The 18,353-nt window shown below is 48.7% G+C and overlaps 1 protein-coding gene across 2 annotated transcripts in view; it reads left to right on the forward strand.

Annotated features, from left to right (window-relative positions):
• The window catches only part of Pnkd (PNKD metallo-beta-lactamase domain containing), a 68,507-nt gene that overhangs the window by 37,253 nt on the left and 12,901 nt on the right, over positions 1-18,353 (forward strand). The window contains exon 1 of one of the 2 annotated variants that reach the window (NM_001134751.1): positions 11,963-12,123. The exons of the other annotated variant lie outside the window; for it this stretch is intronic. Within the exon in view, the coding sequence (NP_001128223.1) occupies positions 11,963-12,123 (161 nt within the window). Of the gene's footprint in view, positions 1-11,962; positions 12,124-18,353 lie in introns of those variants that run through there. 2 annotated transcript variants of the gene reach the window in all.

Genomic DNA, 18,353 nt, shown 5'->3' on the forward strand with positions numbered 1-18,353 from the left:
TTTTTTTTAAAGATTTATTTTATTTATATGAATACACTGTAGCTGTCTTCAGACACACCAGAAGAGGGATGGTTGTGAGCCACCATGTGGTTGCTGGGAATCGAACTCAGGACCTCTGGAAGAGCAGGTCGGTGCTCTTAACCACTGAGCCATCTCTCCAGCCCCCAGCATCAAACTCTTAAAGATTTGCATGCCTTTGCCTCCAGAACGCTGGGACTGAAAGAGTGAGCTACCATCTGGCAAATCTCAGAAGTCCTTCAGGTAAACTCTCTTCTCATGTCACCTGCAGATGATGAGACCGTGTGTCCAGGGATGTGACATACTTATCCGAGATGACACAGTTAGCAATGGCAGAGCTAGGTCTTGGAGCCAAGACTCTAAAATGTGTAGCCTTAAAAACCCCACTCATGGGGCTGGGGAGTTAGCTCAGTGGTAGAGCGCTTACCTAGGAAGCACAAGGCCCTGGGTTTGGTCCCCAGCTCCGAAAAAAAGAACCAAAAAAAAAAAAAAAAACCCACTCATGAGACAAACAGGAGGATGTATGTGGTGGTTTGAATGAGAGCTGGAGGTACGGGTGGGGGCGGGGCATAGACTCATATTTGAATGTTTGGTTATTGGTTGAGAGAAGTGTTTAAGAAGGATTAGGAGGTGTAGCCTTGTTGGATGAGGTGTGTCACTGGGGGCAGGCTTTGCAATTTCAAAAGCCCAGCCCTTTCCAGTGTCTCTTCTTTGCCTCCTACTTGCTGACAAGGATGTAAGCTCTCAGCCAGTGCCTCAGCATCATACCTGCCTGCCTGCTGCCATGTTCCCCACCATGACAGTCACAGGCTCTAAGCTCCTGAAGCTGTAAGTCCCAGCGAGCTCTTTCTTCTACAAGTTGTCTTAGCCATGGTGCCTCTTCATGGCAATAGAAAAGAAGGACGTTTCCCAAGACGGGGACAGAATTAGCTAATTTCTTCATAGCTATGACAAAATATCTGACAACAGTAACTTAAGGAAGATTTGTCTGGGCTCTCAGTTTGAGGGTACACAGTCAGTCCATCATGGCAGAGAAGGTATGACAGCAAGAGCCTGGGGTCACACTGTGTGCATAAATGGAGCAGGAAGCAGAGAAAGATGAACACCAGTTCATAGTGTGCTCTCTCTCTCTCTCTCTCTCTCTCTCTCTCTCTCTCTCTCTCTCTCTCTCTCTGTCAAACAGGATCTCATCATGTAAATTTGACTGCATGGAACCTCCTGGGTAGACTCATGCTGACCTCAAACTCACAAAGATTCACTTGCCTTCATATTTTCAGTGTTGGGGTTAAAGGTATACACTTGCAGTAAAAAAATATTAAAAGTCCTGGTGCGGGGCTTCTTCCCTGCCTTTGGTTATTGAGATCCCAGACTGAAAACACATATTACTATGCCTTAAGCAGCACAGTAGCCGGGCAGTGTATGCTCCATGCTGTTAGGACTCACTTTCCTAGTGATAGCCCTGAATCACTACTTTCTAGTTTCATCTTGGCTGCTCTTATCTCTACTTGGACACCCTGAGGGTCATGTTTTTATGGCTCAGATAATCCATGGCGGCTCTCCTTTCTCTTTTCCTGCATATTCTTCTATTCTATGGCGGCTTCTTCCTTCTCTTCTTCTCGTGGTCCTCTCTGTCCAAGCCCCTGAAACCTCAACCCCACCTATGTCTTTTCTGCCCAACTATTGGCTGTTGGCATCTTCATTTACCAATCACAATTAGCTGGGGTCAGGGCCACTCGGTGTCTTACATGTGGACTCTCTCATCTTTGGGGTAACCAGTCTTGGGGGTCCCAGCATTAGAATACAAGCAGCATTAGGCCAGTCTACTCCATGTACTGCCATGTCCAGTCCTTGTTTTCTCCTTTTCTTTCTGCCTTGTACTCCAGTTCAAGGAATGACATTTCCCTCTTCTCTTCACCTAGTAGAGAAACTCCCTCACAAACCTGCCCAGAGCTTCATCTCCTAATTAATTTTAGGTCCTGTTAAACTGAAAGTCAATATCAAGCATCACAAGGACAGCGAAGAGGCAAATGGTGCTTCTGATGTGAGACTTGTATGGTCAGCTTTGGACACATAGTGTGGAAAAGCTCCCAGAGCAGCTACTTAGAGGTGCCCAGCAAGAGGGTGGGCACTGAGACTGGCCACTCTTGAGGGAGTTTATGGGCACATCTCTCTGGGGCAGTGAATGCTAGGCAGTACCTGAGTCTGGAGACACGAGGACAGAAGTGGGTCAGCCAGGCATGGCGCCTACACCAGTAATCTCATCCCAAACTTGAGAGGCAGAGGCACTTGGCCAGACATCTGAGAAGAGCGCCTCAACAGACTGACAGGGTGGGACAAGAAGGGGACATCGGTGGGGTTGGGGATTCAGCTCAGTGGTAGAGCGCTTGCCTAGCAAGCGCAAAGCCCTGGGTTCGGTCCCCAGCTCCGAAAAAAAGAAAAGAAAAGAAAAAAAAAGAAGGGGACATCAGTATGCTCGCCTGTCATAGTTGCTGCCTTGGGGTTCAAGGACAAGGACTGAACAGTGACAAGTGGGCATGACCTTCAAGGGACACAGCTTGCTGGGATGGAGAGGACAGAGCATGCCCAGATGAGGAGCTGAGAATGGATGGAAAGACTTCTGTTTTCATAAAGTAATTACAATACATCATAGGCACAGAAGACATTAAAGGTCTAAGAAACAAAGTAAATGACACACAGTGGCATATGAACAAAATTTCTGTCCTACTTTTCCATTGCTCTGATAAAATGCCCTGACAAAAAAGGGAGAAAGGATTTGTTTCATTTTAGCCCAGGCTCCAGGTTTCCAGGTTCCTGTCCGTTTTCCTGGGAAAGTCAAGGCAGCAACTAGTTGCCTTGGTGACCCTGCCTCAAAGGAGGTGCAAAGTGTTTCTGAGGATTACACTTAAGGTTTTTCTTTTAACCTAAACACACACACACACACACACACACACACACACACACACACACACACACACGACAGAGGGGAAAACCTGGATAGAAACTTCAAGGCTTGGTTGGTTGGTTGTTAATGACAGTCTGTGAAGCCCAGGCTGGACTATAAATCATAGCACTTTTGCCTCATCATCCCAAAAGTTAGGATGGCAGGCGTGAGCCAACACACTCCCTCTCCCATGAGGTCTTCCTTTATGCTCTGCCCTCTGCAGTGCTCTGGAAGACCCCATTATTACTGGTGGTGGTGATGGCAGTAGATGAGTATTTGTGACTCTGAATGTGCATATGTATCAGAGGACAACTTTTGGGAGTCAGTTCTTCTCTGTGGGATCCTGAGATTGAATTCAGATTGTCAGGCTGGCACCGCAAGTGCTTCTAGCAGTTGAGCCACCTTGACCACCCTGTAATATTCGTTTAAACTGCTTCATGATAGTACCAAAATGGCTGCTGGAGTACCAGACAGCACAAACAGATGCCAGCACCCTAGAGCAGTAAACGCAGCTTCCTTATAGAAAGAAGGGGACATTTGAGAAAGCGAAGTTGGGCTGTGGTGAGCACCCACAGTCCCAGCACTCAGGAAGGGGAGGCAGGAAGATCAGGAATTCAGGGTCAGTCTCAAGTGTAAGTCAAGTTCGGGAGGTCAGCCTGGACTACATCAGAGCCTGCCTAATCACACAACAAAAAGCTGCCAGTAGGAATGGGATGCGTGCATCTCAGTGGCAAAGGCCTTCCTAGGATGCTGAGGGCCCTGGGTGTGACAGGAACACTGAACACTGCAGCTGCATTAGGTCCCTTGTAAGGACAACGGAACGTTCTCAGGAGGGTCTCCTATCCTCTTACCAGACCTGTGGCATGGAGCCACTGAACTGACCTATCAGTATTTGATTGATGGGGTCGTGTGAGAGCCAAGGGTTCTTCTATTTAAAGGACTGGAAAAAAAATCCTGGCACATGTGTGCTATATAAATATTTGCTATTATTCTCTCACGCCAGGAACTGCATCACATTCCTGGGTCTAACCAAGACCCACCCACCAGGGCTGGAGAGGAACTAAAGGCTGAGGTGCGGAAAGGAGACTGGGAAAAAATAGAAGAAGTCAACAGGGAAAACCGTGGAGTGGTTAGAGAGTAGCCATTAGTTGGCCAACAGAATCTGCCATGTGCATGTTCCAAAAAGGGAGAAAAAAGGCTAATCAGTTTCAACACGTGAACACAGTACTATTTGTATAAGTTCTATTCTTTTAAACACTTTGTTTGGGGATAATCTCAGGTTTACAGAGTCTGTTTTGTTTTATTTTTGAGACAGGGTTTTTCCTGTGTAACAGCCCTGGCTATCCTGGAACTTGCTTTGTAGACCAGGCTGGCCTTGAACTCACAGATATCTACCTGCCTCTCTTCCCCCAAGGCGTGCACCACTCAGCCAGCAGCAGAGTATTTTTGAAAAAGTACAGGAGATCCTGTACTTGTTACTGGGTTTTCTAAAATGCCCACATTTTTCTATAAAAATAGTACAAAAGCCAGGAAATTAGCATTGACCAAGTCTAGCAATTCATATATAGTCTGTTCCCAGGTGGGTTTAGGTCCCTTTATACATCTTTGGGGAAGATTCTATTGAGCAGAATTACTTTTTCTTTTTCTTTTGTTTGTTTCTGGGGTCAGAGTCGAAGGCCTTCCTCGTATTAAGCATGTGCTCTTGCTACTGAACTATGCCCCTGAACTAATACGACAGTAGAATTTTTTCTTTCTTTTTCTTTTCTGTGTATGTGTGTGGTATGACGGTATGTTCATGTGTCTGTACAGGTGTATGTGTATGTGTGTACACATGCTGAGCCATCTCCAAAGCTGTATTTTTAATTAATGAATGGATTGATGTATTCGAGTATGTATGCAGACTAGGGATTTTGTTTGTTTGTTTTCTGGCTTTTCAAGGCAGGGTTTCCCTGTGTAGCTCTGGCTGTCCTGGAACTCACTCTGTAGACCAGCCTGGCCTTGAACTCACCGAGATTTGCCTGCCTCTGCCTCCTGAGGGTTGAGATTAAAGGCATGCAGGACCACCACCTGAGTAGTAGTGGGTCTTGAGAGAACTTTTTATTGTTGTTTTATGTAGGGCAGAGCCTTGAACTTTGAGATCCTCCTGCCTCAACTTCCCGAGTGTTGCAATTATGTCATGTACCACTGGCAGTCGACTTTTGAGGGGAACTTTTACTTGAATTTGCTCTTCGGGTGAGAAAAGCAGATGCTATGAGTTCCACTGTTTAAACATGTGCAGGAGGGTCATGGCACTCCCCCTGAGGAGTCTCTTGAAACCATCACAGTGTAGAGGGCCGAGCAGCCTCAGAGCTTGTGCTCTTGAAGGACATTTGGTAAAGGCAAAGGAAATGAAGTTGGGGCTGGGGTTCAGAATGACAGTTGTTGAGTGGTGAGGCTGTAATGGGAACACTGCAGCCTGACGCTTCCTGCCACCTGCGGATGTCATGAGAGGAGACAGGAATAGACACTTGAGAACTATGCTTAATCAGAGAGCCAGCAATCAGAGAAGAGAGTGGATTAACATCCTGGAAACCTGTCATCCTCCAATCCACAGCCAGCAGATTCTATAGGAAGAAAGAGTGTGGTTGCTTGTTTCTGTTTGTCTTCTCAGCTTGACACAGCTAGGGTCCTCTAGGAAGAGGGGACCTCAAATGAGAAGGTGTCCCCATTACAGGCAAGTCTGTAGGGTATTTTCTTGATTATTGCCTGACATGGGAAGGCCCAGCCCCCTATAGGTGGCACCACCCCTGTACCAATGGCCCTGGGAGGTATAAGAAAGCTGAGTAAGCCAGGAAGCCACCCCTGCACAGCCCTGCTTCAGATGCCTGCCTTGAGTCGCTGCCCTCACTTCATTGGCAAGATGAAATACATCCTTCCCTCCCCAAGTTGCTTTTGGTCTGTCACAACTATTACGGGGGTGAAGGCTGTCAGTTGTCCGGTATCTTGTTCTTCCCCCTCAGGTCAGGTGGCTAGCCCCAGTTCTGAGGCTCATAGTATCTGCACTGGTCTGCTTATCTTCCTCTGCACACCTCCCTCATTCTGAGCAAGCCAGTTTTTGCTGGTATCAGCCTTGAACTCTTCCCAGGCCATCGGGGCTGGGAGGGGATCAACTGAGAATGAGCAAACCATTAATACTGTGGGAAAGACACACACACATGCCGACTCCTCTTTATGATCTGGAGTACAAGAGTGCTAGGCCGATTAGGTATCTATACCAAGTTAGTATTAGCATGGTGATCTGCTGGGATCTGGGACCACCAGTTTGCCCAAGAAGCAGTAAAAAGAACCAGGCTGGAAATGGTAAGTCAAAACCTTTGTGCTGGTGGGGAAGAGTGCAGCCCTGCAAAGCCCAGAGCTGTGACAGGGCAGAAGCTACCAGTTGGTTCCCCTGCAGAAGGCAGGTCAGAGGTTGGCCAGGAAAGAGATAGAAAACATGAAGAAGATTAAGTCAAGACACCGCAGCAGGTGACATGAGGCAAGGACATCCCTCCAAGCAAACCAAGCTTTCAGAATATGCTACACAAAGGCTCAGAGGGAGGTCACTGTGGGCTCTGTAAGCTCTTGATGACAGGGAAGCTAAGGGGCTGGCGAGAGTGTCTCAGCCACCACACTGCATTGGGTCAAGGTTTTTAAACCAGATTGATTTTGCCACCTGGTCCAATAAGATATCCCTATTCTTTTTGTTTGTTTGTTTTGTTCTGTTCTGTTTCGAAACAGGATTTTCTGTGCAGCCCTGGCTACCCAGGTACTTACTCCATAGTGCTTCTATGAGTGCTGTGATTAAAGGGCTACACACTATGCCAGGCTGACGTCTCTCTTCTTTAACACTGAGACGGCTCCATCTAGTGAAGCTCTTCCATGGCGTTGCTGACATCATCATTGTTACCATCATCACTAATGCTATCCTGTAAGTCACCTGAGCACCAGGCATCTAGCTGAACCATAAAGCAAAGGTGACGTCAGGCTGTCCTTCCAAGGGGCACAGCTTTGGCTGGAGGCTGCAGTAAGGAACAGGCATGAAAACATCTACCTCTACCCCTGGAACCTGGAACCTTCCGTGCGTGCGTGCGTGCGTTGTTTTTATGTGTGTGAGTTTTCTATCTGCATCTATGTCTGTGTACCACTTTCAGACCTAGTGTTGGCAGAGGCCAGAAGAAGGTGTTGGATTCTCTGGGACTGGAGGTACAGACAGTCGTGAGCTGCCGCGTGGGTGCTGGGAATCCAAGTCTGGCTGTCTGAAGAGCCACCGGTGCTCTCAACCACTGAGCCATCTCTCCATCCCTGTTTTGCAGTTTGTTTGCTTGCTCATTTGCTTGTTTATTGAAACAGGGTCTTGCTATGTAGACTTGGCTAGCCTTGAACTCACAGCAATCCTCCTGCTTCAGACTTACTAGTACTGGGATTACAGGGGTGTTCTACCACGCTTCGCTGCCCATTTGTTGTTGCTGTTTGGGGCATGCATTTTTTGTTTGCTTTTGAGACAGCATCTCACTGTGCAGCCTAGGCTGGCCTTGAACTCATGAACCTCTTGCCCAGCCTTCCCATTGCTAAGCTTACAGGCATGCACCATCACACAGGATCGTGCTTCAGATTATTAATTGGTCTCTCCTTGGAGAATCACAGCGACACACTTTAGCCTCTGCAGTGCTTCTGAGCTGCACCAGGGAGGAAGGATTGTGTGGCCAAAGACCTCGAGTGTGTGAGTGCTCAGAGACAGCTAGTTCTCCTGCAGCCTTCCTGATGTGGACTGTTCTGCCCTCCTATTTGGCTTCTATACAATTGTCCTGCAGGGACGGATCCCACTGGTCAGAACAAGAGAGACCCATTCCTCTCACACAGTCACATTTCTCAACAGTAATACATTTCCAGTCTGCCATTCTTTCCTTCTATCATTCGCCATTCATTCATCAAACACTTAATGCTGTCTCAGGGCCAGGCATTGTACATCCCACCGACTCCATGTGCTTATGTTCCAGTGGGAGAAAGTGACCGAATCACAGACAATGTCCAGTTATAAAAAGTAAAGTCCAGGGGCTGGGGATTTAGCTCAGTGGTAGAGCGCTTGCCTAGGAAGTGCAAGGCCCTGGGTTCGGTCCCCAGCTCCGAAAAATAGAAAAGAAAAAAAAATGAAGTCCAAACTCTTCTGCTCCCTTCTCCTGTCTTGGCTTCTCTCCTATTGCTGTGAAGAGACACCATGACTTACAGAACCATACAACTTCAGAAGGTTAGTCCATGACCGTCATGGCGGAGATGGCAGCCAGCGAGCAGGCATGGGACTGGAGCAATAGCTGAGAGCTTTCATGCTGAAACAATAACCACAAGGCAGAGAAGGAGAGGGAGAACTAACTGGGCACAATGTGAGCTTTTGAATTTTCAGAGCCCATCCACAGTGACACACCTCCTCCAACAAGGCCACACCTACTAAACCTTCCCAAACAGTACCACCGATGGGCCATATAGTCAAACATGTGACCTCTGGGGATCATTCTCATTGAAACCACTGTAAGTAATATAATAGAATGTTGAGGGGCCAGCAGGGGCCTCTGGGAGGACCAACTATTTTTCTCTGTCCCTTACACCTTAATGAGTTTACATTAGCAGATGCTCCCTTCTTAGCCTCTATGTTACAGTCATCTTGGGGCATACAGTTCTTTGTTGTGGCTTGTCCTAGGTATTACAGGCCCTGAAACATCTACTTATAGATGCCATAGCATCCTCCCCACCCAGGTAGACAGAATGTAGCCACTCCCCTGCCCAAGATGTGGATTGCCTCTTAACTTCCAAGAGGAAGAAGCATGTGCAAAGGGGCTATTTCGGTTTCTTTTCCTGTTCCTGTGATAAAATGCCCCAAGAAAAGTAACTCAAGGGAGAAAATGGGTTTTGTTTTGGTTTTGAGACAAAGTCTCAACTTCGTATCCCTGGCTGGCCTAGAACTCACTACACAAACCAAGCTGGCCTCAGACTCACAGAGATCTGCCTGTCTCTACCTGGGCCCAAAACCATGCAGGGGTGTCACTTTTACTCACAGGTGATGAGTACATTGCATTACGGCAAGGAAGTTAAGATAGCAGAAGCCTGCAAGCAGCCGGCCATGTTTCATCCACAGTCAGGAAGCAGGTGTCCTCGAAAACCATGTCTCCTTTTAATACAGTTAGGATTGCAGCCTAGGGAATGGTGCTGGCATGAGTAGCACAGAGAGGTGACATCATCTCACCTCACTTAGCCTGATGAAAACAACCCCCACAGACAAAGAGGCCCACCTCCCAGGCCAGTCTAGATCTCATCAAGTTGACAATAGGGATTAACTTGGTAGGGCCTAAGGTGACAATGGCCTTGGTGCTTTGGAGGGACCAAGCAACCAATCCAAAGTGCTAAGTGGAAGAATGCCATTCGAGGAGGTTGAAAACATAGGCTCAGCTATGGAGCGGAGGCCCTGTGGGCTGTGGATGGGACTTTGACATTTCAAAGAACGTTTAGTAAGTATTTAATATGCAGGTGGCACCGTGCCATGTACTGGCAGGCTGAAGATGAATACATTAAACTGTAGTCTCTACTCTGAAGGACAGTGAAGTCTGAAACTGCATGTTGATACAGTCAGCAAGTGGAAGGGCTCAGCAGTCTACCAAAGGGTACTGAATGCACAAGTGTGTGCTTGCATAGGCGAGCACATGAGATCTGAATCTATGGAACAAAGAATGAACAGACTCCAGGCAGAACACAGTGTATACAAAGGCACCGGAGTGCAAAGCAATTGGTAAGTTCCAGAAGCTGTGAGTAGTTAGGTATTACAGGGCAGAATGCAGGAAGGGAGTGAATGGCATCTAGCTTGCTAGAACAGCAGATTCTCCTGGGACGGGGAGAACTACAGCAGATGTGAGGCAATCATACACTATCTTCCAGAACAGACCAGAGTAGGAGAGGCTGGCTCCCTGAACCTGCACAGGTTTGCACAGACACTCCCCTTCACTCTCTGTCCCCAGCCCTGCTGTGACTCCAAGGATTTCATAAACAGTGTCTTGAGTTTATTATCTATAAATGAGTAGGGAGGGGTGCGTGCAAGCACCTGCTCATAGTGGGGCTGGCCTGAAGTTAAGGATTAAATTATGTCTTCTACAGGGCCATGCCTGAGCCTGCATTTCCTGTTTCAGATTACTGACTGCGTTTTAATTTCTCCATATAATACTGCTTCACAGAGCCCTCCCTGTGGCAGGCTGTGTTCACCATGACCTACAATCCTTCAATCTTGCATGTACAGCGATAGAGACATGAACTCTCCTGTTCTGGTGAATTTGCTCTTTGGTCTTCCTCTCGCCCCGCAGACCTTGGCAGCTTCAGCCCTTCCTGTGCACTGAGAAGTAAAACTTTAGGGAAGAGACAGGCCAGACGCAGGCTATAGGATGTCCTTCAAGATGTCCCAACAGAAGAGAAACTGAGTGCCTGGGGCTCACAGATTAAAGCAAGGATTAGGTGGATTGCAGTGCAGTTTAGGGAGAATTTAACCCAGTGCTTGGCTTCTTGGTGGGGTGTGAGTGAAGGAGGGCGACGTACAAACTTGTACATAGGAACCTCTATCTGCGCAGATGTGGGCCTGGCTATCTAGGGCTCTCAGGCTGAACACAACAAGCAGGGAGGAAAGCAAGAGCATTTCCTCACCTGCTTCCCTCCGGCTGCCTCCCAGTGGGAGTGATGGTGAGCTTGACTTTGCAGAGTTTCCTTCCCTTCCTGCAGAAGGCTAGGCAAGACAGACTGCAGACAGTCCAGCCCTGGCTCCTTTGTGCCTCAATTTGGACATTGCCCCACACTTGCTCCCACACCCAGCTCTACCCCATTGACCAGAACAGCTTCTAGAACTCATTAGGAAGGCAGTAGCAATAGGGCTAGGAGACACGGGTGTGGAAATCAGACTGGGCATGGAACTGAGGATGTCTGGCTGCTAGACCTGGTTCTGCCACTTATGGCCGCATAACCTTGATAAAGTCACTGTGGATTGTGGTCTCTTTTCAGGGTGAAATGTCACATGCCCTCGCCATCTAATTTGATCCACTATGTTCCGTATCAAGTCCCCTATTCTCTTCCTTATATGTATCACTGTTTCTCTTCACTTCTATGTTTGTAAGCACATAACATATACATATGCATATATATGCAATTATATTTGTTTACCCACTTAATCTCATTACTGTATTCTACAGAGTAGGCTTCAGGAATGTAACACCCCCCCCACCCCACCATCACCTCACCACCACCACCACCCCCACCCCCAGGTTCTGGTACATGCTGCACCATCAAACTACTGCCCAGCCTGGATACAATGTATTTGTGGGGTCTCAAGCACTAATAGTACTCCACAGCTTGTGAGAGTAGTTTTCTCCTTCCACCAAGTGGGTCCAAGGATTCAGACTCACGGTGGCAGACTTGGTAGCAAGTGTTTATCCGCTAAGCTACTTCTGGCCTCTGTGTCTTTTGACTACCTGAAAACCTGACACAATGCCTTTAATTTAGTGAATGAATAAAATGAACAGCAGAAGATCCAAAGAACTCCCGGGTGCATTCTAGCTGATAAAATTTAGGAGTCTAAGGTTTCTTTTCAGGAGGATCACTCCAAGGCTTCTCCCAGAGTCCTCTGCACAGTAAGAGGGAGAGCTCAGCTCCTGTCTTCTCCCAAGACTCTTTGCCTGTGCAGACCCTGATTAGCAGGAGGTTAAGCCTGCTCGAGCTCCGCCTCCAGACCCATCAGTAGGGGGAGGAGCCAGTCGGTCCTTAAGCTGGGGATTCGCAGCGCGTGCCAGGCCACAGCTGGCGAGAGGCCGGGTTAGAACGCGATGTAGTGGGCGGAGCCAAGTGTCCCCGCACCCCATAGCGCGCAGGTGCTAAGAGCCCGCCTCTCCGCACTTGGGGCCGGGGAGGCGGGGTCGTCGCCTAGCAACGCACGCCACGCCCCCGGGCCCGGGCCCGGCCCCCAGCATGGCTTGGCAGAGCTGGCCGGCGCCTTGGTTGTGGGTCTCGGGCTGCTGGCTGCTATTCTTCGCCTTCGTGCTGCTTTTGAGTCCCCGCGGTTTCCAAGAACGGCGGGGTTTCCGCGGCCTCCTCATGACGCGCAGCCAGCGGCTGCTCTTCCGAATCGGGTTAGTGCCCGGGCTCCGATCTGTGCAGGCTCGGGAAGGCGGGCACACTGGGAGGGAGAATGCAAGCAAAAGGGATACGGGGAATGGGGCGGGTGTGTGTGTGCTGGAATGTCTTGGACTAGGGGGTTCTAAACCACTGGAGCAGAAGGGTGGGGAAACGGGCTGGAGAAGCCCCTGAGTTCGTTCTGAGTTAAAAAAGCAAAGAATTGAAGGACCGAAGAGTTGGGATGGGGTGGGTAGGAAAAGAGAATTAGGGGCACAGATCTGAGTTGGTAGGGTAGGGGAACGCCAAGTAAGATGCTGGAGACCATAGAGCTGAGTAAGCGGGAGTGCGGGAACTGGTGCAGGGAAGCGCTTACCCGGCCGCAGGGCAGAGGTCAACAGATCGGTTTTAGGTACAAGGGTAAAAGCGTGCCCCAGATGTCTAACTTTACTCTGTATGCTCCTGTGCTTCTGCACATCATCCAACACTCCAAACCTCTGGGTGGGTTGTTATGTCCCTCGCATAGTTCAACTCTGTAGGTCAATCTAGCCCTGTCCCTTTTATCTCCTACTGCTGGCACCCAAAGCTCTCAGCTGTGAAATTTGACCCAACTGCCAGCCACGGACCTCCTGTGACTTTCCTCCAGCCAACTCTCCTCCTCTCTGCCCCTGGCAAGAGTGATAATCATCAATGTTCTGCATTCAAAAGCAGGGGGGAAAAACGGAAGACAAGCTTCTGAGGGGCTGTTGGGCAAGACTCAGACCACAGTCTAGGGAAAGTGATGTAAAGACTGGGACTCTTGGAATCTTGGTCAGTGTCCAGATTCCTGGGAAGGCCTAAGAGGGAATTTCCTTAGTTTTAGAGATGACACGTGCAATTGACCCTTCCTCCCTCCCCAGCACCCCCCCCCCACTTTTCAAATGGCCTGGAGCTCCATTTACAGTCTCTATAAAGTAGAGATATAAAAGCTTAGTGGACTGAAAAACATTCTAGATAATGCGCTGACCAAGTCGCCATTACTTTGTGGGTTTTCAGTTTTGTTTTGTTAGTATTAGAGTCATGAGGTAGCAGAGTTTTTGTTTGTTTAGCTGGTTGGCCTTGAATTTGTGATCCTCCGGTCTCCTAGGTGCTGTCATTACAGGGTACACCACCACACCTCACCAATGTTTGTGGCTATCACTGTATTTTGTATCTGGATTTTGGAAGCCGGTGTGAGGTTTTATTTTGTTTGTAACTTGGTTGGTTGGTTGGTGCTGCAGAGTGAACCCAGAGCCACGTGATGCTAAACATGTGCTCCCACTCATCTGCACACCCTAGTCACTAGATTTTGGGGCTGTGTGTGTGTGTGTGTGTGTGTGTGTGTGTGTTTATGCATGTGTATATGCCTTTGTGTATGGATGTGTATGCATGTGTGTATAGATGTTATATGCATGTGTGTATGGATGTGTATGCATGTGTGTATGGATGTGTATGCATGTGTGTATGATGTGTATTCATGTGTGTATGGATGTTATATGCATGTGTATCCATTTGCTTTGGTTTGGGTTTTTTAGTTTTCGACACAAAATTCCTGGGAATCATGTAGCTCTATTTAGAGAAGGGATTTTAAATCTACTTTTAGCATCCAAAATTGGTAAGCTTGAAGTTATGCAAACATCGGAGGAAGTAGAAAACAGGAGTTTCCATGAGGAACTAGAATCAGAATTCCTAAGATCAGAACACCAATAATTGCATTATCAAAACCACAAGAGTCTGACTATTCCTAGACTTGAGATTTGGGAGCTTTTCAAAACCCTAAAGTTTAATTTCTTTTTTTTTTTTTCGGAGCTGGGGACAGAACCCAGGGCCTTGCGCTTGCTATGCAAGTGCTCGACCACTGAGCTAAATCCCCGACCCCAAAGTTTAATTTCTTGATGGAGCTTCTTTATATAATTCTTTTTGGGGAAGGAGGGAGTATTTGGGGTTGAGATAAGACCTTTATATCCCAGGCTGGCCTCAAACTTGCAGCCATCCTGCCTTAGCTCCATGCTTGATTACAGGCACACACTACTACACAGGAGTTAGAACTCAGTGGTTCTGGGCTGGAGAGAGGGCTCAGCCGTTTAGAGGACTGGCTGCTCTTGCAGAGAACTCAAGCTCAGTTCCTAGAGCCCATGTGGTAGCTGCTCAAAACTGCCCATAACTACTGTTCCAAGGCCTCTAACATCCACTTCTGACCTCTTTTGAGGGCACCAGACACAACCATGCCGCACAGATACACATGCAGGCAGAACACCCATAAACAAATAATAAATCTAAAACAAAATTTTGTTTTTTACAGAATTCAGTTGTTCCATAGGGCTTTCCTTTGTCTAGATTTCCAGATTGCCTTAGAATCAACTTTCCAAATTTGCAGAGCAGAAGGGTGTGCCTGGAATAGGATTTCCAGACCCTGCTGTGCTGGGATTGGAAACAATTAGTCCAGTCCCTTGAGGGGAGACATTGCTAACCTTCCGAGTGGGGCCGGGATACTAGCAGGAAACATGTGTCAATGTGTAGGAAGGGTGGACACGGGCTCATCCCCACTCCATAAGCTGAAGGTATGGCCAGGAGGACCACAGTTAGAGCATTTTGTTGGGGCTGGAAAGCAGGTAATAGAATTCCTCAGCAGTTCACAGACAGGAACTGTTCATGTTATCATTAGTCATGGTAATTCCACAAAAGGCTTTTGTCAATAGCCACTATTATCTGGGGATGAGAATAACTAGGCTCAGCTGAGGGTAGATCCAACAGACATGGGCTGACATTAGGCACTTGCACTGGGGACTCTGAGAACCAGGGAAGAGAGTAGCTCAGCATGCAGTAGACAGCGTGGCTGGACAAGTCGCCTTTGAATTCTGGCTCTGCTGCATATTGACCATGTGGCCTTGGGCAGATATTCTTTCTGAACCTGGCTCGTTTGTACCTTCAGAATGGGAAGGGGTGTTAGTGTCTGCCTTTTGGGGCTGCTGTGTAGGACTCTTGAACCCACATGTAAAGGAAAGGAGAGCATTGTTTGTGTGGTAGCCAGTGATGGGCAGGAGGGAGATGTAGTCCTCCTTAAATTCTCTCACAACCGTCTTCTAAGTGTATCCAGCCACGGCCGGGAAATGTCGTGTGTGTGTGTGTGTGTGTGTGTGTGTGTGTGTGTGTGTGTGTGTGTGCGCGCGCGCGCGCGCGTGTGTGTGTGTGTGTCTCATTCCATAGTACCTCACTGCCCTGGGTCAGGACTGTGTGGTCACACTGGGGAACAGGATCTGACCAGTGTTCTCTACTGCTGACCTACAGAATGAGGCAATAACTGTCTGAACTGCCACAGCAGGGAATATAGCACTTTAGTCTCCTGTGTAAGTGTGTGTGTGCGCGCACGCACATGCAATTTAATATTTTCAAAAGTACCTTTTTTAAAAAGAGAAAGATCTCCTAGACTAAGGGTGCAGCCCTGTAGTAGGCTGCTTCTGTAATATATGCAAGACTTGACAGCCATTATGTAGATGGTTAGGTAGGAGACAGGACCTTGTGAACAGATGTGAACTGGGGTCCAAACTGAGGCAGAGGTAGGACACAGCAAGCTCCAAGGAGCCTGTGATCAGGGGACTAAGACTATTTCATATGGGTCCCCTGCTCCAGCCTCAGTTTCCCTTTTGTCCCTTTGCCTCCTCAGGGCACTAGAGAGGGCTTGGCAGAGCAGAGCTCTGTGGAGGGTATGTATGTGTACGCATGTGTGTATGGATGTTATATGCATGTGTGTATGGATGTTATATGCATCCATGTTAATTCCAGGCAGGTAGAGCATGAGGCTAGATTCTTGCCACACTGAGGGATACCCGAGGTGGGCAGTAGCTGGCCTCTGCTGATGTCCAGTCTTAGCTGGCCAAGTCTCTGTTTCTTATACACAAGAGATCTTTTACTTTCGTTTGGGGGTTTGATGGTTGTGAGTCCCCCTACTAAGGGTGCTAGGAACTAAACTCCAGTCTTCTGGACAAGCAGCAAGCACTCTTTTTTTTTTAAATTGTTTTATTTTATGTACACTGTTGTTTTGCCTGCCTTTATGTCTGTATGAGGGTGTCGGACCCCCTGGAACTGGAATTACAGACAGCCTTGAGCTGCTATGTTGAAAGCAGAAAGTGCCCTTAACTACTGAGCCATCTCTCCAGCACCCCTGGAGATCTTTCTTGGCCCTTGTTCCAGCCATGTGATAAAATTGATGTCCTAGATGAATCTTACTTTTACCATTTCCGAAAGAGGAAACCTCTTGTCTGGGCCAATAGGGTCCACTGACCCAAGGTGCAGGATGGCAAAAGCCCTAACATGGGGATCCTTGAGGAAAAATCCTCTTGTTTGTGGCCTTGATGAAGACCGGGCATTGTGAGCTGGGCTGTCAGAGACATAGCTGGCAGGATCCCTAAGCAATCCCAATTAGAATTGCTGATTTAAATCAGACACAGGAGCCACATAGATAATTAAGGTTTCAAGTCAGATGACTGAAGGTCATGACTCCTACAAGTCCTCTGAGCTCCACATAGGAGCAGGCACACACACCATAAATGTAATAAATCAAGAAACAGCCAGGCAGTGGTGGCTCATGCCTTTAATCCCAGGGCTGGAGAGGCAGAGGCAGGCAGATCTCTGAGTTCAAGGCCAACCTGGTCCATAGTTTTTGGACAGCCAGGACTACACAGAGAAACTGTCTTGAAAAACCAACAAAAACAAAACAAAAACCAAAAACCCAGAAACACGTCACCTCTCCTCTCAGATCCCTCTGTTGGTATCTCCTCTCTCTCTCAAAGGCAGAGTTGGCTCTCTGTGCCCTGCCCACCCCTCAACTGCAGGAACTACTTTACCGTTTGCCAAACACTGCCAGCCAGTCCTTCCTCCCAACCCTTCTATCCCTGTCCAGATTTCACTGTGTTCCAGAGGCCCTGCTACATGTTGTGCCGACCCCACCTGAGCACAGCAGTGTCCCCAGCCCTGCCCCAAGCGCTATGTCCTCTATGAAGCTGGCTTAGCCTCCTTAGCCGAAATTCACCTTTGCCTCCCTTGGGCCTGGCCAAGTCATCCTCCTTAGAGTTTTTAGAATGTTTAGTGTGTTCTCCTCTCCTGGGCTCGGCTGCTGCATCTCTGGATCCCCAGCTGAGCTCCCACAGGCTTGCCCAGAGAGCAGGGTTCTGTCAAAAGGGCCTGTGCTGAAAATGAGTGACAGAGGAGAGAACCAATGGAAGTGAACCCAAGAGCATAGGCAAAGCAGGTGGCCTTCTGGCAGAGGCTGCATTTCTAATGTGTTCCTCACCTTGCCTGAGCACTCCTAGGGTCATATGGTCTCCTACAAAAGATGGCTGTGGTCTGCAGAGGACTGCAAAGACTGGGAAGGCTGAGAAAACCCAGACGAGAGGCTCAGACTTTGCATGCCCTGGCCTCTCCCGGGCATGTGGACGTGATCTCCAGGCACATTCAGCTGCCTCATTAGCTTGGTTTTTGTCCCTACCCCCCACCCTCCCACCCCGGACCCCAAGAAAGCACACATCAGGGAGTGACTGTTCCCATGGCCTTAAGCCAGCCCTGCTCAACAGAACCCTGTGACCTGCTGGCCCTCCAGGTCTAGACTTTCAGACCTCAGCCATTCCAAGTTTGTTATTAGGTGTGTCCCATCACTGGTCACATGCAAGCCTGGACAAGCTGAGTCTTGGTCAAAAATACCTGTCATGACCACCAGCCTCACCACCCTGGGCCAGCCTCTCCACCCTGGACCAGCCTTACCACCCTGAGCCTGCCTCGGGTTACAGTAATGTCTTAAGTCTCATTGTACTCAGGGAGCCCACGTATAGGGAGCACCTAAGCTGGGAAGGAGGTAAGGGAGGTGACCCTGGCTGCCATATGTTCTGGGGCTACAGAATGCCCTTTATCTTGCACCCTTCTGTCCATTCTGGCCCGAGATAGGACCCAGGCTTGACAGCCTTCCAGCTTCCTTCAGGGCTGCCCTGGAGAAGAGGAGCGGGAAGAAGAACCAGCATTGTGTCTTTTCTACTGTGCACCAGAAGAGGGGCTGGGGGAGGGGATGTCATCTTACTGTCAACTGTCCCCATGGCTTCCCTGACCTTAGGCTGGCCTCAGATAACAGAAGCCACGCCCTAGCTCAGCGGGACAAGGGATGATGGGTGCACTGTGAGCCCAAACTAGGAGGCTGGCTCTGTTTCTAGCCCTAAGCACCAGGGAGGGCTCAGGGAGGGCT

The sequence above is a fragment of the Rattus norvegicus genome, chromosome 9 (assembly GCF_036323735.1).
Source record: "Rattus norvegicus strain BN/NHsdMcwi chromosome 9, GRCr8, whole genome shotgun sequence".
Classification (NCBI taxonomy): domain Eukaryota; kingdom Metazoa; phylum Chordata; class Mammalia; order Rodentia; family Muridae; genus Rattus; species Rattus norvegicus.